Consider the following 26,633-nt stretch of genomic DNA (forward strand, 5'->3'; position numbering starts at 1 on the left):
TCCTTAAAGGCATCTCTTCCTTGCTTCTGCACACCAGGGAGCATGGCAGGAACTGGCTCTTACTTTGTTGAGGCACTAGAGTTTCCAGGAGAAAACATGCCTTGGGCTTCTCCTCCATCTTCACCCCATATGTCTGTGCAGGCATTTGGACGACTATATTGTAGATTCCTATGTCGTCTGGCGGTGAAGACCTCAAAGGGTATGTGTCTACCCCTTCTTCCGGCGATTCAGCATCGAGATCATGCCATTCCAAGTCTTGTGCCTCTGAGGACGTTGAGTCCCGGTAGGATTACTAATCCTCGTAGGCTTCGCCCTCGACATAATAGACTTCCTCCTCCTGTTTCTCGACCGGTTCAGGCGTTTTCGAAGGTTCGGCGTCCTCGTCATCTTTCGACTTAGAGTGCGGATTTCAGCAGGATGGTGTGCGGATTTCAGCAGGATGGTGTATTGTCTCATCTTTTCGTCGTAGTCCCTTTTCCGCTGCAGGATGCTCGCCATTTCGGCCCAGAGCCTCCTTTTTTTTCCTTTCCAACTCGGCGGCATGTTCGGCATCGAGAGTTGGAGCGCTTCGCTTCAGGGCCATCGAAGTCTATGTTGGCCCTTCTTTCCTCGGCGCCGAGGTGTCCTTTTTGAGGGCAACCTTCGACGACTTGGACTTTTCGTGGGCTTTCGCCACCTGGGCGTCCTTTTCGAAGGATCCGCTCGGCTGACTGTCCTTGGTTGCTGCCTTCGTCGAGTGTTTCGGTGGCAATGCTCCCTTTGAGGACTTTGCTTCACACCTACGGATGTCACTCTGGGCTTTAGCTTCACCCTTTTGAGAGTTGCTAGAGTGTCTAGGGGTCGACGAATCCCTTACCTCCTTCGACGTCTTCTTATGGACCTAGACGACCGTGCAGTCCTCCGGTCCTTCGGTGATGTTGTCTTCCTCTCCACTAGAGTGGCACTAGACTCGGAGCAATGGAGGTCGCCCCTACATGTTGTGGTTCGCCCTTCTCTGCCTCTCTTACTCTGAGGGTCTTGGGAGTGAACGCAGAGCACGTGTTGCAGTCTTTGCTGTTGTGGTTGAGCACCAGGAAGAGGTTGCAGACTGGATGCTGGCCCTTCTGGGCCTATTTGTGGTGGCAATTGCTGCAAAATTTGAAAGTTTTTTTTGTCTAATCCGGTGCTCGGGAAGCCCCCTGTGAGCGCATTCTCCGTTGAACGTAGAGATCCTGCTCCCTCGTCGTCCCAGTTACCTGACCTGTAGTCTGGTGTAGCTGAAAACCTTGATTTTCGTCAATTTACTTCTCTTTTCTTTGACTCCTCTTCCAAAAACTCAGGAACTCTTCGGTAACGATCCAGACCCAACGGCGGAAAAAAGAATCTGAAGATGGCAACCAAAGGTGGGAGTTTCCAGAGGAAGCACGTCGACGTCACGAAGGACACCAAATGGTGATATGTCGACGCCCACCTGGGCCACAAAAAAAAAAAGACAATTCCAGACCCAACCACTAGATGGCGGAATAATGCACAGCATAACAGCATAGTGAATCCAGAAAGATTCACGCTGCAAAAGCGTAGTTAATTTTACAGAGTAAAGGAAAAACATTTGGAAGGAAAGCAAACATCCTATAGTACCTCAAAACTGTACACCAAACAGATTATCCATATTTATAAATAGCATGATTTCTCAAATACTTTATACTCCAGTAACTTGTAACAGGATTTAAATATATTAAGAACGTTTAAATTAGGCCTTGACAAGTGTTATACTTTACTTTCCACAGCAAATGCCAGATGAGTGCAGCAGCTGGCCCCTCATTCAGTATCGTGGAAGCTTTTATATGCCAAGGCCTGAGCTTTTATGCAATGTGAAATGCATGAGATAAAACAAAAATAAACCTTAAAGACTGCTCTTTGGCCATAGCTAGGCAAAAATATACCTGTTGTGCTTTTACATTCAAGCTGGGAAGAGTGATGAGCAACAGTGGAGGGACAGGTATTTGGGTCGCACACTAAGAGCAGTTAACAAAGGCACTCTCAGAGTACTTATTGAAAAAAATAAATTCTCTAAAATGTGCGCAGTGGGAAGATAAAAGTCCATCAATCCAAAGGATTTTAAACAGGCTATGCTGAAAAAGAGGGATAGCCTCTAGAAAGGGAAGGTAAGACACTGAATAAGAAGCAGGCACATGAGACAAAACCAATCGATGGTAAGCAGACCTAGCGCTGGAGCGCGGATGAGCTCCTCGCTCTGCGAGGCTTATTGTCTTCAGTACGCTTCAGAAGGGGACTTGAAGCCCCGCCCATCTTTTTGATTGGGTTGCGTCATCCTATGTGCTAAACGCTGGGCTCTGATTGAACAAGCATTGAAAATGCAATAGGTCTCGCAATAGAAGAGTTTGACATTTTTCGTTTTGCATATGGATGAGTGGCGTTGCGTGGATGAGTGGCGTTGCGTGGGTGAGTGGCGTTGCGTGGGTGAGCGGCGTTGCGTGGGTGAGCGGCGTTGCGTGGGTGAGCGGCGTTGCGTGGGTGAGCGGCGTTGCGTGGGTGAGCGGCGTTGCGTGGGTGAGCGGCGTTGCGTGGGTGAGCGGCGTTGCGTGGGTGAGCGGCCTTGCGTGGGTGAGCGGCCTTGCGTGGGTGAGCGGCCTTGCGTGGGTGAGCGGCCTTGCGTGGGTGAGCGGCCTTGCGTGGGTGAGCGGCCTTGCGTGGGTGAGCGGCCTTGCGTGGGTGAGCGGCCTTGCGTGGGTGAGCGGCCTTGCGTGGGTGAGCGGCCTTGCGTGGGTGAGCGGCCTTGCGTGGGTGAGCGGCCTTGCGTGGGTGAGCGGCCTTGCGTGGGTGAGCGGCCTTGCGTGGGTGAGCGGCCTTGCGTGGGTGAGTGGCCTTGCGTGGGTGAGTGGCCTTGCGTGGGTGAGTGGCCTTGCGTGGGTGAGTGGCCTTGCGTGGGTGAGTGGCGTTGCGTGGGTGAGTGGCGTTGCGTGGGTGAGTGGCGTTGCGTGGGTGAGTGGCGTTGCGTGGGTGAGTGGCGTTGCGTGGGTGAGTGGCGTTGCGTGGGTGAGTGGCGTTGCGTGGGTGAGTGGCGTTGCGTGGGTGAGTGGCGTTGCGTGGGTGAGTGGCGTTGCGTGGGTGAGTGGCGTTGCGTGGGTGAGTGGCGTTGCGTGGGTGAGTGGCGTTGCGTGGGTGAGTGGCGTTGCGTGGGTGAGTGGCGTTGCGTGGGTGAGTGGCGTTGCGTGGGTGAGTGGCGTTGCGTGGGTGAGTGGCGTTGCGTGTGTGAGTGGCGTTGCGTGTGTGAGTGGCGTTGCGTGTGTGAGTGGCGTTGCGTGTGTGAGTGGCGTTGCGTGTGTGAGTGGCGTTGCGTGTGTGAGTGGCGTTGCGTGTGTGAGTGGCGTTGCGTGTGTGAGTGGCGATTCGTGTGTGAGTGGCGATTCATGTGTGAGTGGCGTTGCGTGGGTGAGTGGCGTTGCGTGGGTGAGTGGCGTTGCGTGGGTGAGTGGCGTTGCGTGGGTGAGTGGCGTTGCGTGGGTGAGTGGCGTTGCGTGGGTGAGTGGCGTTGCGTGGGTGAGTGGCGTTGCGTGGGTGAGTGGCGTTGCGTGGGTGAGTGGCGTTGCGTGGGTGAGTGGCGTTGCGTGGGTGAGTGGCGTTGCGTGGGTGAGTGGCGTTGCATGTGAGTGGCGTTGCATGTGAGTGGCGTTGCATGTGAGTGGCGTTGCGTGTGTGTGTGGCGTTGCGTGTGTGTGTGGCGTTGCGTGTGTGTGTGGCGTTGCGTGTGTGTGTGGCGTTGCGTGTGTGTGTGGCGTTGCGTGTGTGTGTGGCGTTGCGTGTGTGAGTGGCGTTGCGTGTGTGAGTGGCGTTGCGTGTGTGAGTGGCGTTGCGTGTGTGAGTGGCGTTGCGTGTGTGAGTGGCGTTGCGCGGCTGAGTGGCGTTGCGCGGCTGAGTGGCGTTGCGCGGCTGAGTGGCGTTGCGCGGCTGAGTGGCGTTGCGCGGCTGAGTGGCGTTGCGTGGCTGAGTGGCGTTGCGTGGCTGAGTGGCGTTGCGTGGCTGAGTGGCGTTGCGTGGCTGAGTGGCGTTGCGTGGCTGAGTGGCGTTGCGTGGCTGAGTGGCGTTGCGTGGGTGAGTGGCGTTGCGTGGGTGAGTGGCGTTGCGTGGTTGAGTGGCGTTGCATGTGTGAGTGGCGTTGCATGTGTGAGTGGCGTTGCATGTGTGAGTGGCGTTGCATGTGTGTGTGGCGTTGCATGTGTGTGTGGCGTTGCATGTGTGTGTGGCGTTGCATGTGTGTGTGGCGTTGCATGTGTGTGTGGCGTTGCGTGTGTGTGTGGCGTTGCGTGAGTGGCGTTGCGTGTGTGAGTGGCGTTGCGTGTGTGAGTGGCGTTGCGTGTGTGAGTGGCGTTGCGTGTGTGAGTGGCGTTGCGTGGGTGAGTGGTGTTGCGTGGGTGAGTGGCGTTGCGTGGGTGAGTGGCGTGGGTGAGTGGCGTTGCGTGGGTGAGTGGCGTTGCATGGGTGAGTGGCGTTGCGTGGGTGAGTGAATGGTTAGCTGTTGCTTATGCGACGTATAGCACTTAATACTAAAGTAGGCAGACCTTCTTAGCCTTTGTGAGAATAATAGCAAAATAAAAATAAAAACCAGATCAAGTCAAGGACGCAAACGGCACCATGCTATTGTTTATTTACTCAGATGATTTGCATAAAAATGTAACTTGTGAGCACGTTTCTCTAACTCTCCAATAATCCCATTACAACACTTTGTACAAATGAGATTGGGACTCATCCTTCCGAAGTCGAGAAAAATGTGCAACGCTGTGTTGAAGTTAATTTTTTTAATTAACAAAATGCAAATAATGTGGAGAGATTTCAAGTGATTCAGGAATGGGCGCCCTTGTAAAGAGAAAGTACGGCCGGCCTGGGCAGTGATAGGGGAGGAGGGAGGAGAAATGCGAGTCACGGCAGCAGCAGCCTTTGATGTGCCTGCCGGCCGGCCGTGAATAATTAGGGGGTGAGAAATGCGCTCGGAGGGCTGCCTTTGATGTGGTAATGCGAGGCAGGCAGGCAGGCGGCTGGTGGCATTGTGCACGCGCTTTTTAGGGCTTGCGCAAGCGCAATGACCTAAAAAGCACATGCACTTGAAGGAATCGCCAGTGGAATCGCCAGTGGATAAACACTGGATAAGCCCCTATAGAGCTTCGCCAGCTATGCGCTGAAGCGCATCAGCAGGCGAGCCCTAAAAAGGAGGCTTATTAGTCCCTCCTTGTTACCGCCCTCACCCCTTTTCACCCTGCCCACCCAGACTGGATTGTTTTCTTGTGGCTGTACACACTCTCCTTTAATTACTCAAGAGGCACTGTTTTTTCATTCACATTTGACAAGGGCGGCCACGTGTTAATTTTTGCATCGCTCTTTCATTTAAAGTGAAAGCGAGATGCAAATTTAAACAAACGGCTGCCTTTGTACAAACCACGCCTCCATCATTGTGGGGGTGTAAGTATGTGGGGTGAGTGGGAGCCTGTGAGGACTATTCTGCAGGAAAAAAAACATACACCAAACTATTCTACTTTCATAGCCGATTTTTTCTTAATAAGCACATTTTCCAAGAGGGGGGCAAACATCCCGTCGTAATCAATGTTATTGGAGAGTCTTTAATCGCGAATAAGTTTCCAACGCATCCCTTCTCGAGCTCGCCCCCCTCCCCCCCCGCAGTGCTGTTAAGAGGGGGGGTTTCACACGCACAGCCAGTACAGCGTTTCGCAGGGCTGCTGTCCTTGTGCTAGATAGAGCAGTGCGCGCAATGTTTAACAGCACCACTAGGCTTCAGACCAGACCCTTGCAGCGCTTGCAGCAGGGCAGCTGCGGTGACTCCATGCCAGGCTGCTCTGCAGCAAGGGGCAACGCTGTCACTTTTCAGACCGGGGCGTCTATGTATAAGACGGTACTCAGCACTTCACTACAATTGTAGCCACCCTGTGAGTTCCTACATTTGCTGTTTCCAGACTTGAACATCGCTGTACTGGGATGTGCAGGGGTTAACATGCATAGAAAGCGTGCATGCTCCAGAGGTGGGAGTTTTACACCAGCATAGGGCTGTTCTTTTTCACATGTTGCGATATGCACATAACCGCCTACCCTCAAGAAGTAGTACATGGTTAGGTACAGAATTAAGTGTCAACAAAAATAGCGGGTCTGATTGAATTAAATGGAATGGTATTGAGTGTTGAGGATGATGTCAGTAAGAGCTGTCTAACATTACAGATGGCTCTACTGTCTAAGGCTTTAGTGCTGTGGTTAGGCTTGATATTCCCTCGGAGAGATTGTTAATCGAACATAGGAAAGCTTTAACTTCTGAGGCCGGATCATGGGTCATCTGTGCAGCCTGGACCAACCTCTCCCTCTGAGGTCTGAACCTGCAAAATAGCTGCAGTCTAAATCCTTATTATATATGATTGGCCAGGGCCGCTGGAATTATGCTGCAGGGGAGGCCCAAATTATGCAGCAGGGTTGACTAAATTATGCTGCAAGAAAAAGGAAACCTCATGCATTTTTGTAGCTTTCCCTCATTTTATTATCTATAAACACTAACACCCCTGTCTCGGCAAAGGGTTCACCTCATTCGTACCAGTGCAACGGTCCATTGAAACGATAAGAAACTGAAATGTGACCAGTCAACCCTTGTGAAGGGCCTTCAAGTTCAAGTTCGGGCATTTATATAGCGCACTACTCACCCAGAGGGTCTCAAGGCGCTAGAGGGAGGGGATCACTATTTGTCGAATAGCCAGGTTTTCAGTTCTTTTCTGAAGGAGATGTGGTTCTGAGTGAGGCGGAGGTGGGTGGGGAGAGAGTTCCAGGTTTTGGCAGCCAGGAAGGAGAATGATCTGCCACCCATGGTGGTTTTTCGGATGCGCGGGACTGCGGCGAGGGCTTGATTGGATGATCTAAGTTGGCGGGTGGGAATGTAGAAGGACAGTCGGTGTTGAGGCATTCGGGTCCCAGATTATAAAGGGCCTTGTGTGCGTGGGTAAGAAGGCGGAAAGTAATTCTCTTGTTGACGGGAAGCCAGTGGAGATTATTTAGGTGTCCGGTGATGTGTTCTTGGCGCGGGATGTCTAGTATGAGTCTCGCTGATGCGTTTTGGATACGCTGGAGCTTTTTCTGCAATTTTGTTGTAATTCTGGCGTAAAGTGTGTTGCCGTAGTCTAGTCGACTCGTGACCAGTGCATGAGTGACAGTCTTTCTTGTTTCGAGGGGGATCCAGTGGAAAATCTTTTTGAGAATGCGAAGGACGTTGAAGCAGGAGGACGATACGGCATTGACTTGTCTGGACATTGAGAGAGAGGAGTCTAGAATGAAGCCAAGGTTACGTGCATGGTCTGTGGGTGTGGGTGCTGATCCCAAAGCGGAGGGCCACCATGAGTCGTCCCAAGCTGAGGGGGAGGATCCTAGGATGAGCACCTCCGTTTTGTCTGAGTTGAGTTTTAGGCGGCTCTGTTTCATCCATTCGGCTACTTCTTTCATGCCTTCGTGAAGATTGGTTTTGGCGGTGTTGGGGTCTTTGGTGAGAGAAAGGATTAGCTGGGTGTCGTCGGCGTAGGAGATGATGTTGAGGTTGTGTTGACGTGCGATGGAGGCGAGAGGACTCATGTAGACGTTGAAGAGGGTGGGACTGAGTGAGGAACCTTGAGGAACGCCGCAGATGACTTCGGTGGGCTCTGAGTAGAATGGGGGGAGTCGGACTCTCTGGGTTCTCCCAGCTAGGAAAGAGATGATCCAGTCCAAGGCTTTTCCTTGTATGCCGATGTTGTTGAGGCGTTGTATGAGGGTGCTGTGACAGACAGTTTCGAAGGCGGCGGAGAGGTCGAGTAGAATGAGGGCCACTGTTTCCCCGTTGTCTAGGAGTGCGCGGATGTCGTCGGTCGCCGCAATGAGGGCAGTTTCGGTGCTGTGTTTGGATCGAAAGCCGTTCTGTGAGGGATCCAGGGAGTTGTTGGATTCAAGGAAGGCCGTTAGTTGGCTGTTGACGGCTTTCTCGATGACTTTGGCCGGGAAAGGGAGGAGGGATATGGGTCGGTAGTTTTTCAGTTCTGAGGGGTCTGCTGTGGGTTTTTTCAGAAGGGCGCTGAGTTCGGCGTGTTTCCAGATTTCTGGGAAGGTGGCAGAGTTGAAAGAGCAGTTGATGACATCGCGGAGTTGGGGAGCGATGATGGAGTCAGCTTTGTTGAAGATGTAGTGGGGACAGGGGTCAGAAGGTGATCCAGAGTGTATAGAGTTCATGAGGCGAATGGTGTCTTCAATGGTTATTGGGTTCCAGGAGCTGAGGTAGTTGGTTGGAGGGGTGGGATTTGAAGGGGGTGGGGCGGGTTGATCACTAGGAGTATTCTTGAAGCTGTTGTGGATGTCGGCAATTTTGTTGTAGAAGGAGGATAGCGCATTGCAGAGGTCTTGGGAGTTAGTGATATCGTTGGATGCTGCTGGAGGGCTGGTGAATTCTTTGACGATATTGAAGAGTTCTTTGCTGTTGTGAGAATTGTAGTCGAGACGGTCCTTGAAAGCTGATTTCTTGGCGGATCGAATCAGTTGGTGGTGTTTGCGGGTGGCTGTCTTGAGGGAGGCCATGTTGTTTGGGGTTGGTTCTTTTCTCCAATTCTTCTCCAGGGTGCGGCATGTCTTTTTGGATTTTTTAAGGTCATCATTGAACCAGGGAGCCTTTTTGCTGGATGATATCAACTGGTGTTTTTTCAGGGGTGCTAGTTCGTCCGCACTGTAGGTAATCCATAGCCTGAGGTTGGTGGCCGCTTGGTTTGAGTCCATTGTTAGGGTGGGAGGGTTTGTTGTTGAGTGATGTGAGGAGTTGGTCGGTGGTGATTTTGTTCCAATTTCTCCGGGGAATGGGTTGTGGACGGTTGTGGGGTAGGGTGGTTTTGTAGTTGAAGTGAACACAGCTGTGATCCGTCCAGTGAAGAGCTGTAGTGCGATCGAAGGAGATGTGCTTGCTGGAGGTGAAGATAGGGTCGAGCGTGTGTCCGGCTGTGTGAGTGGGGGTGTCAACAAGTTGTTTGAGTCAGAGATTGGACAGGTTGTCCAGAAGGGTGGTGGTGTTGTTGTCGAGCATGTTTTCAAGGTGGTAGTTGAGGTCTCCTAGAAGAATGTAGTTTTCGGAGGCGAGAGCGTGCGGGCTGACGAAGTCTGTGATGTCGTCGCTGAATTGAGATCGGGTGCCTGGAGGCCTGTAAATGAGGGTGCCTCTAAGGGTGGTCCTTGGGTTGGTGTGGATTTGAAAGTGGAGATGTTCGGCGGTTGCAAGATTGTCGTCAGAGCTGGTTGTGATTTTGATGGTGTTTCTATAGACGATGGCGATGCCTCCTCCAGTATTTTTATTGGTGCGGTCTTTTCGGATGATCTTGTAAGTGTTCGGTATGGCTATGGCGATGTCGGGGGCAGAAGAAGCGTTCATCCATGTTTCAGTAAGGAAGGCGACGTCAGGTGACGCAGTGTCGATTAGGTCCCAGAGTTCTGTTGCATGTCTGTGGACTGAGCGGGTGTTTAGTAGGATGCATTTCAGGCTGATGAGGTCGGAGTTGTGTGTGGGGGAAGTGGGTTTGGTGAGGGTCCTGAGGCAGCTGAAATTGCAGGAGAGGCAGGAGAATGGGCCGTGGGTACGTCCTGGGGAAGCTTCGCAGCACAGTGGGGTGCGTCCGGGGTTGAGGGAGAGGAGAGTAGCGGCATCATATGTGACTCTAGAGGGTTGGGAGCGGCGGGGAACAGGGGGTCTGGCGCTGGGCGCGGTCCAGGCGCGGACGGGCGCGGACGGGCTTACCTTTGGCGCACCTCCGGCGCGACTGGGGCGCGGTCGCTGCGCGTGAACGCTGCGCGCATAGGTATCTGTCATATGTAGGTAGCGGCAAGGGAGGGGCGAGGGAGGGTCAGCTGGGAGGCGGGAGCGAGGCGGAGACCTGGACAGGGAGGCACACAACAACAACAACAACAACAGGAAACAAAATGGACGGCCGCCTAAAGCGATAACGTGGACAGTGGCACAAAGCACAGGTACAAAGCAGGTAAATCTAATTTAATTAACAGCGCACTTGGATAATCTAGCGCTACGTTGTCCTAGGGGTTTCAATGCAGTCAGTTAGAGCGCTCTAGCGCTTCTGTGGCAGCAGTCTAATATTGCTGATTAAATGAGTAAACTCGCAGTAGAGGCAGCAAAGCGCTGCGATAATCAGGCAGTTTTAGATTGATTGCAAGCAGCGACGCGCTACGATACCAAGTGGCGACCAGGTAGGCAGGGCGGGGAGCAGCGTGTTGGAGCGACCGCTTCTGCAGACACAGAGGACGGTCACAGACAGACACAGAGGACAGCCTTCCGCTGCGTCGTATCTGGAGTTCCCGCATTTTACACACTTTTCATCCTTTTGAGCTTGAAACATTTTTTATTGCTAAAACCTGCAGATAATGCAGCAGATAATGGATCAGGGGGCAATGACCCATCAGCTCTGCTGTCTTAAGCATCAATGGCCATTGGGTTCCCTTGTGGATGTTTCTAGAATCTAATCATTGAACGCAAGGCGCGTAACCTGAAGGAAAGCGCCGCAGTAGGTGGTTCTGAATCTGAGCGCCTTACAAACGAGGACGTGACATATTGAGGGACAGCTCTGCTATCTCATCCCTTACTCAAAAGTGTATAGCCCTAGAGTTCCCTGTGGTTTAGCACTGCTGTCTCAGGGCTTAGCAAGAGCTGTCTACCCTTATGCTCAACTCCACATACCAAGCTTGCCTGCAAGGGACAGCTGTGTCTGGAATCATAAAATACATGTACCTGTGGGGTAGCTGTGCTGTTCCAACTGTTGACAGTTTTGGGGCCTCTGATACAACTCTTCTGTCTCAAAGATTAGAGTGACGGGACCCAGTCTCAATAGGTCGGAGGTCTTGATCATTATTACCAAGAGATGTGCAACCAGAGAAGAGACATTCATCTGAGGCCTTGATGAGAGCTGTGTAGCCTGAGGTAGCTCTGTGCTGACGCAGACATTGAGAGCCATGACGCATTTATCGTAGCTCGGCTGACTGTCGTACTACCACATGCGTATGTAAATGAAGTATAGCTCTGATTATATGCACCAAACTGTGCTAGGTGCCTGCGACCCATTTTTGCTTGTGATAAAATGGGATCTACCAGTGAAATGCCAGTGTCCAAAGCATTATATTTTAAACAACACTTTTCTAAGTTTTGTGCGGTTTCACCAATGTTTGACAAGGCTGGGGAAAGACCAGACATTCCCCTTTATTGGGTCCTTAGAACTGTGGAATCACTGTTGTAAAGCCTGCCCCCAGCTAGGAATAATTTAACTGGCTAAAATCTGGTGACATTTCCAGGGTGGTAGACGAGTCACCAATATGTAACTTTTCAGGAATCCAGTGCAGCAACTGGATTTCTATGATAAATTCTGATATCTACAGTCAAAGGTCGAAGCTGGAATACAATATTTCAACATTCCAAAATTGCTGATCCACAGTATTGAGGCAATTATCAAGATTCAGTAGGTGCATTATCAGCCCCCATCTCACATCACCTGCCGCATTTGTGTGAGAGATGCTAGTATTTCTGACATAAGCTACATCTGGCTCTACTGTAAACAAAAAACTTGCAGCTGTGCATCCACTGGTGGAAATAAAGCAGGAAGCCCCATTTTATCTAGGTTGGCCTTGAGTTTTTATTCCTTTCTGGGTCTGTCAAGTACATAGATAAACTTTTTTTTTTAATCCCCAGCGCCTCTGGGAGACAACTCTCAATGCATTTGGGGTTATTAGTGTTAGATTGCAGAGGACATACCCCATGGGTGGGACTAGGGCTAGGAGGTAGCGATTAGGGCTTCTGGTGTGATTGGTTGCTGGATTAGTTGTGGGACTAAAAGTAGGGTTAGGCTTTCTGTTAGAAACGGGACCCCCAGCCGGCCAAGGCTCACGCCAAAGTCAGTCAGGGATCACCATTTCTAAGTCAGGGCAAGGGAGTCACACACCAAGATAACCCCTGCTCACCCTCTAGGTAACGTGACGCGAGCAGCAAGGCCAATCTCAGAGGCGATGTGGAAAGCGTTTGCGCGGGCACCCCAGCGACAACACCCTAGGCCCACCACAAAGGAAACTCCACACAAGGTTATATCAAAAATAGCCTTTGTATTATAATAATAATAAAAACACATTAGATAACACACACACTTTACAATGTGCCAACAGGCACGGGCACGATTTACAAGGGATTATGTACAGGACAGGGCCACCTGGACCACTGTCAGGGGTATGCACTTTTAGAAATAACACTTGTAGGTATAACACTTAGCACATAAACATATAATGACTAACACAGAAAATAGTTAATGTAGCATACAACCAGTAACTACTGGTAAAGGGTAAATACCTCCTACGCCACCCTAAACACTGTAGGGAAATCACGCAGGGAACTAGGACCTTATCATCAGGACCTATGGAAGGAAAACCTATCACCTAAGCAAGTCACATTTAGCAGAGGGAAGGAAACCTAAAATAATCACCTAAGCAAGTCACATTTAGCAAAGGCAATAAAACATCAACATTCCTCTAAGCAGGTCACTTTTAGCAAAGGGAAATAAAAGCATAAGGAATCACCTAAGCAGGTCACTTTTAGCAAAGGTAATAACAAACAATCCTCTAAGCAGGTCACTTTTAGCAAAGGGGATAAAACAAACAATACATTGCACATGAGGCATTAAAACACATTCAGAGGTGCAGGTAGAACAGTTGCGCAGGAATTACATCAGCAAGTAAATCATAAATGGCGCAGGGTGCATGTAGCACAACACTAGAAATGTCCCTCAGGCCAACTGGCCTCGAAAGGGGCTGAAATGCCCTGAGTCTTAATGTCAGGGGAGGCTGCGCAGGCAGCCAAGAACACAAGCCTAAACGTAGCAACTGTCCACTAAGTGCTGGACAGTTGTAAATACAGATGGGCACACGTTGGAGCCTCGTGGGCTCAAGAACACAGGTGGGGGAACACAGCGTGGGAGCCACGGGGCTCTGACCAACTGACTGCCTGTGTCCCCCAAGAGCCTCTCTCAGGGCTCTACAACAATCCAAATGGCACTTACGAGCTCAGCGCTCAAACAATGAGGGGCTGTGAGCCTCTCAGGCTCTGTAGACCACTGCCCCCTCGTTGGAGCCTCGACAGGCTCTGAATCAATGTTCCAGGGAGCCTCGTGGGCTCAAAGACAAAGTGGGCTGGGGCGGGAGCCTTCTCGTGGCTCAACAAACAAATTGCCCCCAGGAGCCTCGGGGCTCCAAGCACCAAAAATGCGGGTCGTTGGAGTCCCTCACGGGGGACTCAGAAACAGATAATGCCCCCAGAGCCTCAGGCGGCTCTACTCACTTGGGCCGCTCTCAGGCCCGGCCCGCACACGGAAGGGGAGGGGCGGGCACCGACAATGTGCCCAGACGCCCTCCTCCCTTCCCTCGCTCTCCCGGCCCCACTGCGCACTCACCGTCTGTCTCGCTGGGGGGACGGCTCCTCTGCTGGGCAGCGCGGGGCTCCTCTTCACTCGGGGAGCCTCGAGGACACGGCCGGCTGCTTCCTCCGTCTCCCGCCTGGCCTTGTCTCTCTGCACTCCGCCTGACTTCCGCTGGGGCCGCCAATGGCAGCGCGGCCCTGGGGGTCAGGAGGCGGGACTTCCGGGTCGCAGTAGGCAGCGGCCCGGCAACAGTTTTCTAGGCTCCGGAGCTGCGGCGGTGATCACGGGGCAATGCCGGGTGGGCACCGGCTTGTAAATAACAAAACACCACGGGGCAATGCCGGGTAGGCACCGGCCTTTAAATAGAAGATAAAGCGAGGTGGGCACTCGCGATGCGCCGCAATTGGGACAAATGCCGGGTGGGCACCGGCTGCACAAAAAGCGCTCCCAAGCGCTATGAGCAAAGGGGAAAGCGCTCCCAGCGCTAGGCATACGAATAAAGCGCTTGAAGCGCTAGCAGGAAAGATAAAGCGCTCCCAGCGCTAGGCAGCACCAAGGAAGCGCTCTTCAGCGCTAGGGGCAAAAGAAAAGCTCCAGAAAGGTCTGGAGGCAGGCAGGGGGGCAAGGCTGGGCCAGAGCCAGCACACTGGGTCTCCAGGCAGGGAGACAGTCCAAGTGGCGGTCCTCCTGGCCCCAGCAGCAGCAACAGCCCCCTCTGGCAAGGATCCAAAAGTAGAACAAATTGTAAGGGGAGACAGCCCTTTCTTATACTGTGAAATCCTTTGTTTCAGGGTGCAGGGTGGGGGAAACCAGTTGCAGCTGGCTTGGGAGTACCCTTGATGGCCCAACCACCCCTTTCATTCACTGGGGAGGCTAGGGTCATTAGACACACCACAGGGGGGCGGAGCCAGCATTGTGTGGGGAAAAACCCAGCCCATCCAGGACCCAGGTGCACTCCTCCCACACATCACTCATGCTGATCTCACACTCACCACCGGGCAGACCCATCCAGACTTCCTGGAGCCTGGCATGCCAGCCAGCTCCAGCCAATCACCCTCCAGCATCCTCACTGCACACATACATCAATGTCCAGAAGTAGCACTTCCCTTCTAGACACATGCAAGCCGCACATACCGTTGCGCAGCATTCATTCTCACGAGTTCATACATACCAAACTCGAGCCTGCACTCCCCACACATCAGGAACTAACATGGACACACACATTCCCCATGCATTCCTATGGGAGAGCAGGCCAGCCATACTACACGCACGCACTTTACTCTGGGACACAGGGAAAAAGTGCGCCAAGACCCAAAAATCACTAACACTGGGTCACAAATAAAAGCAAAAAGATTAGGGGTGAACCTGCCCTAAGGCCCAAGTCCAACACTTTCTATTGGAAGTAGGGACAAGGGCTTCCTGTGCCATTGGTTGCTTCGACTTGGGGTGGGACTACTGGTAGGTCTAGGGCCTCTATTGTACGTAGAGATTAGGGGTTTTGAACTGATTGGGTGCTTGGACTAGGGCTAAGATTGGCTGTAAGGTCCTGGTCTCCTATTGTTTCTAGATTTTTAGAGCTAGTATTGTGATTGGATAGTGTTAGGCTAGGGTTACCATTAGCTGGCGGGATCCCCCGATTGCTAGGGCTATAAAAGGCCAGGCTAAGGGCGTCTCAGCTGGGGCGTCGAGGCTAAGGGCGGAGAGGAAAAGGGGAGTTGCCTGTTTGAGCCGGTTCAAGACTGACCAGGGCCAGAAATGCTGCCCAATATACATACCTCCATCATGCATCTATATACTTTCAGTGTACTTATGGGTCTATATATTTATCATTTTCTTCTAATTTAGCATTTCCAATGCACTTCCCTATTTATCAGCCTATACTTCACTCAATATATCCTATACATTTACTCTCATTTAACCCCAAACTACTACTATGATCCCCAAAATAACCCTTTCTAGACACTCTCCTACTCTACCCCTCCTTGCATCATCTTAAACCACTTTTACTATACCAATCCCCCAAAACAAACCTTTCTAAACTCTTCCCTCTCTTCTACCCCTCCCCAACCCAAATAACTGATTAACATATCCACCACTAAAATTACTTTCATGTGTCGCCATATTTATTTATTTCATTTATTTTTTGCATTTATACAGCGCGCTGTTACCGGAAGGTGTCCTGGCGCTAGATGAATACTCCTAAAGGGTCAGGCCAGAATCTGGTTAATGTGTAAACAGCCAAGTTTTAATGCCTCTCCTAAAGGTCATCAGATCTGTCATGTTCCTTAAGGCAAAGGGCAAGGCATTCAAGGCCTTTGTTGCCCCAGAACGAAACTCCTGCCTCTCCACTGTGCCTTCTTTATACGAGGAACCTTGACCAGGCGCTGCTCAGCTGACCTCAAGGGTCTGGGAGGAAGATACCATTGAAAGTACTGCTTCAGGCAGGCCGGCCCAAGGCCTTGCAAGGCCTTGAAGACCAAACATAAGGCTTTAAAGGCGATCCACTTCCGTACTGGCAGCAAACTTTGGAATGCCCATCAACAGTCTGGCTGACGCATTTTGCAACACCTGCATTTTATTAAGAAGCCCCTGTTGAGCATTCAAAAGCAGGCTGTTGCAGTAGTCTAGACGCGACAACACTAATGCTGTAATAACTGTTTTTTTACTGCTCTCGGGTAGGAAAGGGAGAATCTTCTGTATCATTTTAAGTATAAAAAATACTGATGATGCTATGGCATTGACCTGGGGCCTAAATGTGAGCTGCTCATCAATAAGGACACCCAAGTTCTTCACCTTTGTGACACCACGATTTGTGTGTCATCTGCATAAGATGTTAAATCAAAACCAAAGGACCTGACAATCTGGGCCAGCGACGTGACAAATATTAAACAGTGTGGGGCTTAGGGACGAGCCCTGGGGAACCCCACAGTTTTGATGCGTATTCACCCAATGCCACACACTGGTCTCTGTTAGTAAGGAAGGCTTTCAAGATGTCCCACGCTTTCCCTTGCACCCCACAGGCCCTCAACCGGTCCATCAGAATCCCACGATGTACCGTATCGAAGACCGCGGATAGGTCCAAAAGGACCAATACCGCTATGCCTCCGAGATCCAGCACTTCTCTGATTTCCTCCGTTGCTTTAATCAGAGCAGACTCGGTACTGTGATCAGCTCTGAATCCGTGCTGGGAGGGATCTAGGGCTTGGGTGGCTCCTAAAAAGGCACTTAGTTGAAGGTTCATCATTTTTTCAACTAGTTTGGCAGGTAGCGGCAGCCTAGATATGGGACGATAGTTGTTGGGGTCCATTATATCTAGGTTGGCTTTTTTTTTTAGTAGAGGAAGGATGGAGGCATGTTTCCAGCAGGGTGGAAAAAGTCTGGTCGCAAACATGTTGTTGAAGATCGCCGTTAAAGCCGCGGCAAAAGGTACATGCGCCATTTTGGCAACCGCTGCCGGACACGGGTCACATGGGGATCCGGATCTCAACGTCAAGAGCAATTTAGTTGTCTCCTCCGCACTCACCGGAGCAAACTGCTCAAGCCTGGACCCCTGGACCTCTCCCACTTCAATAGACTGACTAGGGATAAGTGGATCGCTCTTATCTGCATCCTGAAAGCCCCTAAAAATGGAATCCACTTTGGCCTGGAAAAACTTGGCCAAGGCCTCGCCTAACTCTTGGCTAGGTCGAGGATCTGGCACTTTCGGAGATGCGAGGCAGGACACTGTTCTAAATAGTTCTTTTGCTGAGTTACTGGCCAGATTAATCCGGTTTGTAAAGTAATCTTGTTTTGCCCGCACAATCATTTTCTTATAGTCAAGAAGGCTCCGGTTTACACAAGCGATACAACGTCTAGAGGAATGGAGGGGAGGCCTAGATATGTATATGGCGGCTGAGAGGGTTACATATAAGGCACGGGGGTGCCCCAGGAAGTTCAGAAAGGTGTGGGGGAAATGGCGAACTTATCACGGACTGGATGTTGGACTGTAAGGATACATGACGAGAGGTCCATACTGAAAAGCAGAGTTGCATTGTGAACATTGAAATGTTGAGGATCTAGTGGGAATCCCAAACGGGGTTCCCCCTGTATTTGTGTAGTGTGTGCCTTGGTGGGGAGATGGATGGGGAGGGGGGTGGCGGGAGTGGGGTAACTGCAAACTGCACCTTACTGTACGAATTGACTGCACTGTTTAGTTTGACAAAATTCCCAATAAAAACGGTTTAATAAAAATTAAAAAAAGGCGGCTCCGGTTTAAATTCAACACTAATCCTGATGAGTTCCAGAGTAGCATGCTACTTGCGCTTCAAAACCCCATCAGGGGTAGCAAGCGCTATATAAATACAAACCTCTTTCCCTTCACTATCCCGCCACCTACCCTTCTCTACCCAAATAACTGAATAACATATCCACTACTCAAATTTACTTCATATTTTACTATACTAATTTTCAACACTAATCCTTTATGAGTTCCGGAGTGGCGTGCTACTTGCCAGAAAAGCGCTTTAACATCCATCAGGGGTAACAAGTGCTATATGAATGCAAACCTTTCTTCCCCTTTTTATCCCTCCTCTATCCTGCTCACTCCAAATAACGGACTAATATCCACCACTGAAATTACATTCATATTTCACCATATTAATTCACAACTAATCCTTTATGGGTTTCCTGAATAGCATGTTTCACCACCCCATCAGGGGTAACAAGCGCTATATAAAAACAAACCTTTTTTTCCTCCTCTATCCTTCTGCTATCATTCCAAATCCAAATAAATGACTAACCTATCCACCACTTAAAATGTACTTGCATGTTTCACTATACTAATTCAACACTAATTCTCTATGGGTTCCGGAGCTACCCAGCGAAAAAGTGATTTGACGCCTCGTCAGGGGTAGTAAGCGCTATATAAATGCAATTACTATACTATACAATACTATACCTTAGGGCGGCTGTGTTATCAGAATTGTGTGTATGCTGAGGGACAGCTCTGCTATTATAACACTCCTACACAAAATGCACACATGTAGAATGCTGCACAAATTGTAAATGAGATGCAATTAGACAGTTGTTGCAAAGGCTCATAAATCAGTCCGGTCACGTGGTTAAAGACATTGTCATTTACAATCGTAATATCTCTAATTCAAACAAATGCGAGACCTATTGCATTTCCAATGCTTGTTTATATTTTCGTGCGATCTCAAGGAAATTGAACTGAAATGAAACCAGATATTGGCCAAGTATAGCAATGCAGTGAACTACTTTTTAGGTTGTCGTGCACACGCAAACTGCAAATACTTAAAGAGAGCCAATGGATTAAGTGGGCTGACAAATTACCCCATGCTCTGGGATAAGCAGAAACAAAAACACAAATGACACTTAAGCAGGTCAATCAATAAAAGAACTAACCAGAACCCCTGTATGTCTCTAGGCCAGAATTAAAAATGAATAGTAGGGATACATTCATGTGTCTATTTCAAAGAAAGACCTTAGCAACTCCCCAAACACCCAACAACTGCAGAAATCTATAAATGGAGTAAAGATCTTTTAACAAACCACTAGAAGCTAAACAAACAGGTTAACAGAATGCAAACTTAGTTTGACTTGATAATGTGAACTAATTATAGGTTATATTGATTTTTATAGCAACCGAATCACCCGAGAGGGCATCCTGGCGTTTGGGCAAGTGTGCAGGTCTGTGGTCCCCGAGATGCTTATAAGAGCTAGGTCTTTAGCGTCTTGCGAAACTAAAGAAGTGAGGATGAGATTCAGATATGTTGAGGGTGGTTGTTCCAAATCTTGAAGGCGATGTAGGAGAATGATGGACTTCCAGTTTTGCTTTCACAGATTAGGAAACACTAACCAAATGTAACAGGTTTTAGCAGGCCAAATAAACAAGCACCCAAAAAAGTTATTAGAAAGCGGTTTGTTTTTTTGGGGGGGGTGCGGGAGACAACACATGTAGGAGGATCTTGCCTTTTGATCTCGGAAAATACACTTGTCTTATTCAATCCACCAATAATTCAGAGCGATTGTGAGGTAGTTTAGAGACTATTTCCCAAAACTATACGCAGACCATTCTACATGCCACACGCTCGTATTAGCAGAGGACAAACAATAAGAAAAGCAACATGTGCTAACATTTTTTTTTTTTAATTGGACGACTAGCATGCTCGGAATTTCTAGCCCACAGAGGAAAAATTATGCATAACAAATGTACATCCTTCCGAGGAGGATTTGATGGCTGCACAGGGTTTCATAATGTCAGCAATACTAACACTTCAGTAGCTCCGACTAAAAATCAAGCAGCACCTATTTTTTTTAAACTAACAACGATGCTCACAGATTAGCGAATAGTCATTAAAGACAGATCTCACCATTGACAGTTTAGCATATTCCAGCATTCATTTTCTCCACCAACGTTTCACTGGCATCAAGTTAAAAGGAACGGACCAGGCAGGTGTAGTTCAGCAACTAATCCCAGATTCTTTGCAAGTATAGTTAATAGGCAGACAAGCAGGTACACTAAAAGACCGGTTTTATCCCGCATTCTTAACTAAGTTAAAGCTTGGTACTAACAAAAACAAGCATTTGCAATGCAATAGGTCTTGCATTGCATTTAAGCTATTGGCGTTGTAAATGACAATGCCTTCTATTTTTCTGTTTTGGTAATCAACACAAAGGAAATTTTCATTTACGATGCCAATAGCTCAAATTCTTGTAAATGTGATATCTATCTCATTTCAAAGAAGCCGCCGCCATTGTCCCAAGCTGCTTGGAAAGTGAAAGAGTACCTGGCACGCTGAATATTGCAGAAAAGCATGTTATGCGGCACTGCCGTAGGAGAAACTCGTTAAAGAAAATAGTGCTTACAGACTAAATAAGACATACGGTGTTACAGAAGTAAAAGGGCCAGACTTCATGGGAGGTTACAAATGAAGACATGGTACTAAAGTAGGAATAACAAGCCTAGTAACTAATCCAAAGCCAGCATTTACAAAGGACAATGACAAGCCAATGAAAAATATGGGTGGCGCATCAAGTCCATGCTCTAATACAGCATGCCTCGCAGAGCAGGACATGCGTTGACCAGGCTCATCCAAACAAGCATTGGCATAGCCAATAGGTCTCGCCTTTGGGAACTTATAAGAGTGAAGCCATGCAACACTTGATGTTGTTGCACCAAGGATATTGTGCTGGATAACTAAACACTTATAAGGTCCCAAAGGCGAAACCTATTGGCTATGCCAATGCATGAAACTAGAGGAAAGTATTCAATAATGTATGTAGTGGTACCGTAATTACTTGTGCGGGCACACATCTTTTGGTAAAGTGTCTCATTCTGTAGGAGATAGCGCAGAGAAGACGACAGTTCCTTGACTCACATGAGCTGGGGCGAAAGTTAAATGAATGATTTGTAATGGTGCCTGGCCCTAGACATATGTTGTTACCAAACTATCAGACTAAAAAAAAAGAGGATAACATGAACATTTGTGAAATATTAGCCAGTGGAGGTGAACGTTTGTAGTGAATTACGGTTGGAGCAGCCCAAAGAAGAGGTGGGGATTTTAATTTTAAAGCCCACTCCACAGGAATTGGTAGATTTGTTTAAGGTTTGACAAAAGCGTACTCAAACACTGAGCGAACCACCATGGCTTACATTAATCAAACAAAACTAACAAAGCCCGGGAGAGACTGGTGAGAAGCTTTTTGGTGCAGATAGAGGAGGGTGGGGGGTCAAAGCTCCGAAAGAGCCTAAAACATAAGCACTTAAATTCTGGCTATTTACTATGGAAAATATTTTTATTGTAGTTAGGTTCCGAAAAGCTTAGAGTGGCCCAGGCAACGCAGGGCTGTCACAGTTCGGGGCTGGCGCCCAGGGTACACTGGGTGGAAGCAGATGAACAGCTACGGGAGGGGGCGGGGGCACGGGAATTGCTGGTCGGAAGAAGTTCAAGGGTACACCTGCACGTGAAATGGTGAGAAGCAGCTGGAGTACACTTTGGGTAAGCGGTTCACGGCTGCCTCGCTAGAGCCCCGTGAGAGCTGGCGAGAAGCTAACCAGAAGGGCACTGTAAGGAGCTGGGGAGCACTGCGAGCAAACTGCCTGTTCCCAGGACCCAGAGTCCTAGAATGTGACCTGGAGGGAAAATGGCTGCTTCTCCGGAGACTTCTCATCCTCTCCAGCATCCCTCTTAGGGCAGCAACTCATGGAGTGTCTCGGGGAAGGGGGAGAAGGGCCTGGGAGTCAGAGGAGAGAAGAGGGTGTAACTCTCATGGTCCTTGCATGGAGGGCAGGAAAGGTGGCCGGGCCTCATGAATGCTCCAATAAGGTTGTTGGTCTTTGCTCTGATGCTCTGGGCTGGGCATGCGCATCTAAATATAACCTTCAGTCAAATAAATGAAATGAAGGGCTGGAAATTATGGGGATGGAGGAGGATGACTAAGGAGGTGGGGCAAGAGACAGGCTTGTCAGAGTTTGAAGAGAGGAGGGAAGGATCTCGCTGCACTAATCAACAGTATCATTAATAAAAACTGACTCAACAAGTATTGGCCGCTAGGCCGTGAAAGTGGCGTGGCGTGCAGCCGAGAAAGTGAAAGCGACCGCGTTAAGAAGTAGCAGCTATTTTCAAGCACACTCCGGCTTGTGGCACCATCCGCCTTGCAGGAGCGAGCAACAGCCAATTAGCAAGCGTGCCGCTGCTCGCTCCCGCAAGGTGGATGCCGCCACAAGCGTGAGTGTGTGCTTGAAAATGAGCAGAGCGAAGGCTAAAGGCCCTCCTATGCAGCGCATGCGAGACCAAAAAAGTTCTCGAATCATTACCCATTACACACTTTGCAAAAGGGGTAGCTCGAAGGAACACGAGGACTATCACATTTAATGGGACCAGAAACCTGCTAAACTACAGTAATCTATTTCTTTGTTTGTATGAATAGCAGAGGGTCTGACTTACAGCATTTTAAATAGTCATTAGGTTACTCAAGTTAGAAGAGGTACCTATTCTAAGTGGCAAACCCAAACATTACCTACACAGACCATGCATTTCAGGCAGGGTTAAACTAGTGGGAATATTTGAGTACTTAGAACATATCTACTAGGTTTGACACAAACAGCACCATGTATTTTAGCTGTGCCTTCATAATAACAGTGCATTGAGTAAAACAGAACTCCATTCCAACACATTTCAATTTGAATCTATGAACGTACTGAAGTGGTCAGATATATTATTCATATTGACCAGTAAATTAAGATTAGCAGGTCCACAAATATTTTTGAAATTCTAGCCATTACTTGCCTGTAACAGAGAACTTTAGGCTACTGCACATTCTCATGCTCAATCTTAGTGTGCATCTAAATGATAGGTCTAAAAGAAAAGATTGTCTGGGTGGAGGCTACAAGCATTCTGTAAAACGAATTGCGTCAACAGTCAGCCCTCAAAGCCCTGCCACTGTGATCAAGAGGCTAACATTTATGATGTATGTTATTTAGACTGAAAGTAACTGTGCACTACCCTTCACTTTATACATTTCAGAGGTGACAGAGAAAGGTGATGAATCAGTAATGTGAGATTCCAAGTTTTACAATTTGGGTATGCAAGTAACTGAAAGCACTATGAGCCTAATGGTTACATCCTACACTGGGGACGAAGACCTTGGAATGAGGAGGCAAGCGTCATTAATATGGAGAGGCGATATAGAAAACATTCCGGGCATAACCCAAATTACTCTAACCTAAACAGGACTACTATGACTAGTTGTGACCTATAATGAAGTTGATAACTTCCTGCAGTAGTTACTGTTCGGTTAAAAATCTGTCTATGAATGGTGCCATCCCACCCTGGTAATTTTACTACTGCCAATGGCATGCAGTCGCAAGGAAGAAAAAAAACCTCTTGTGACTGACTGCTAGACTAAGGGTGCATACAATAATCCCCTTCATATCAAGTTAAAGGTAGTTACTGTCCCTGTCGACGGGGTAGGGTAGAATTGGAGCAAATGACAGTTGGTGTAAGATGGTAATGGACTGACTGTGATCCGACTCATGAACACTTCTTTCAAAATAACAGTGATGAACGTTTTATATTAAAATTATAGCTGATGTCAGTGACTGAAGGAATATTAAGACACATTGAGTTAAATGATGGCTATTCCAGCTCTAATGTCGGTAAAGAAAGGAGAGTGTTTCAATTTTACAGCCATCAGAATAACAAAAGTAAAAATAAAAACCTATATATATGCAATGGATACCCACCAGTACCTAAAACTCTAGATTGGCTCCCTGAAGCAGTACCAGCATTGCCTCTGACTTTTGATGGGTGCTATGCCAGCTAATGATGTTCTGGACCAGATACAGAAAAGAATTTTTACTTTGGGAAGGCTTCCATCTGAATGGCTCGAATTTTAGGGACAGCTTTGACAAGACTTTACGGCCTGTAATCATTAACAGTTCAGTAACTTTATACTCACTTGTCAGGAGAGAAAGTTCAAGCAACATATAGTTTTACTTTAGAGATCAAAGTTATGAGCTCATTAACAAATTGACAGTACACCTAAAGGGATACATCATACAAACACTTCAATCCACTAAATGCAGGTACAACACTGGTACACCGGCCATTTTACACACAAATGAAAAGACATTTCCAGCTCGTTGCGGCCATATTCTAAAACTCAACCCCAAATGGGCCTTTCTTTGTACCATATTAACAAATTGTAATTAACAAAAAAGGCAAACACTTGCATAAAATAAAATAGTAACCATACCTTGAAAAGGGCTGTTGGACTGTTGTGCGAGTGTAAGGTGTTCCTCACTAAGAACATAAACTGGTTGATGCTGGTTAATCTCCACACTTGTACAAACATTGCTGTCTCCGTGCAAGAAAAAGGCAAACGAGCAGGATAGGTGTTCACTGGAGAACGAAAGAAAACAGATGTTACACTTTGTACATTTACCAGGAATCGTTCAATATATTAAGCTGCATGCCTTATCAACTACGTGGATGGTATACTTAGTGCAAGAATTAAAGATGGACTAAGTTTAATCCCTGTTATCAGGTGTGACCTACAAGTCACAAGTTCCAATCTTTAAAGGGCCAACTCAGTTTATCATCTTTAAAAGTCAATGGATTTAGTTCAATCCTCAACTACTATCAATATGCAGCAATCTGAAGCATCTTGTTTGGACATAAACTCTGCATTATGAAAAGGTTTAAAGTTACCTAGGATAAATTAAGATATATATTTTCTCAAAATGGCGCACAAGCATTGCCAGTCAGACGTGTTTTGCTTACCAGCCAAAACATTAAGGGTAGTAATTGAAAAGGGCTGCATGAAAACTGCTAATCAAATGATCTAAAGTTTAATCAAGATTACATCAAACAATTTCAAATTTAATCTCAATTTAGAGCCTATGCATGTAGGAGCTCAAATAAACTTAAAATAATGCTAAGCCACAAAAGCAGTTCCTATGTATTCTTAGAAAGCCAGTCTTCTTGCCTACCACCCAAAAAATAGTTCAACATACTGGCACACAGGGCTTCCAATGATTATCCGTAAATTAAGAAAGATACTTAAAACAAATACAGGATGATCGATGTATTTACCAAGCAAACCGAGCGGACAATATGCTGATGGAGGGGACTATATTGGGATGCAAGCGAGTTCTCCCCCATACTCCCTCCAAGAATTCTCTGGAAAAACACCTGTGAGCCAACATATCTATTAAGAAAGGATAGTGCTCTAGGTCCTGAACAATCATTTCAATAGAATGACTGTTCAGAAAGTGGAGTTAATGAGTTATTTGTGCACATGAGGCAAGCTTTGTGTGTCGCTTTCAACAGGGAATACCAGATCAATCATAAGGAAGCACAGCTTTCAAGAGATTGGGCCATAAACAGGTAGGTCCTTAGGGTCCACACAGGAGTGTTCCTGTGAGACACCAGCCTATTTAAGTTCAGCGGCCAAGAATGGAGAACGCTGTACAAGTTTGCAATCAGAAGGAAATTGAAGCTGAATTTCATTGGAAAGCATCCCACTAACAAGGTATACTATAGGACACACTGTGGCAATTAATTACAAAGCAGGGTCCAATATGTGAAGGTTATTGTCTTCATGTGGCAGTCATGCTAAATGAGCTTTGCCATCACATTCACTCACAATAGGAATGCATATACAGCAATAGCCAATACACCACCCTCACGTGAACGAAACAAAAGAAAATCATCAAATACCATAGTAACCTACACAGAGGATTTTTTGGTCAGCCCTCTTCATCCACACTTCTGGTTCAGCATACAGCATGGTGCAATGGTCCAGCTCACTTTAGACATTAGCTCTTGCATGGAGGGCTCCAAGTGCTCCAATGAGGAAGGAAAAGTGGAATCATGGGATCACATTAAGAATAAAGAGGGGATTACGACAGGCCTAACAGCACGGGAAAGAAGCACAAGTTACTTACCTTTTGTAATGCTTCCTGGTGGAGACTCCAACCAAAGATTCCTCACCTTTAGAATATTACCCAAGCGCCAGACTGGATCCGGATGTTTCCATAGCAGTGTTTCTGCATGCCACAAGGTGGCATAATGCGGCTCCCTGTAAGCCTTATCCTACGTGCCAATGTCAGCTTCTTGCTGGACTCTTTCCACGCTCTGAAGCACAGAATGAAGAATTGGAGGTAGCAGCGTGCAAATGCCTATTTTGGGCCTTTTTAGATGGTATATATAAAAAAAAAGCCCACTCCACAAATATAATGCAAACTCGAACTAAATGCATTGGAGCTGGTTACATTACACAATGTTGCATATTATTTTAGGCAGGTGGAGATTTTCCGGATTTGCCCAGAATTATAGGATGCTGAATGAACGCTGGGACTCAAGCCTGGTTCACCAATTCCAAAGACTGCAGCTCTGGCAGTAACGATAGTTCACTGTGTTGCTTGGTTATCAAATCTGTCTGTATATGCTCATTTTCTTAATGTACCCACCCTCCCTTATTATGTATCTAATTTTTTTTAGACTAGCATGAAAATGAAACGGGGATAGCTAAAATTGTTACATATATTACAAACCCCTGCAACTTTATCAAGGCAGGAAAAACAAAAAGTTGCGTAATTAGCACCAAGGCAACCCTGTGTATCCGTTACTTCACAAACAATACAGAAGGAATATGCCTAATTTATGGGGAGATCTGCATGTA

General features: G+C 48.0%; 1 protein-coding gene across 1 annotated transcript in view; it reads right to left on the reverse strand.

Moving 5' to 3' along the window:
- MED13 (mediator complex subunit 13) overlaps positions 1-26,633 on the reverse strand; it is a 1,439,203-nt gene that overhangs the window by 1,176,580 nt on the left and 235,990 nt on the right. Inside the window, exon 4 of the mRNA XM_078679821.1 lies at positions 24,204-24,349. Coding sequence (XP_078535947.1) covers positions 24,204-24,349 — 146 coding nt within the window. The remainder of the gene's footprint in view (positions 1-24,203; positions 24,350-26,633) is intronic.

Source organism: Lissotriton helveticus, chromosome 3_1 (genome assembly GCF_964261635.1).
Source record: "Lissotriton helveticus chromosome 3_1, aLisHel1.1, whole genome shotgun sequence".
NCBI classification, from domain to species: domain Eukaryota; kingdom Metazoa; phylum Chordata; class Amphibia; order Caudata; family Salamandridae; genus Lissotriton; species Lissotriton helveticus.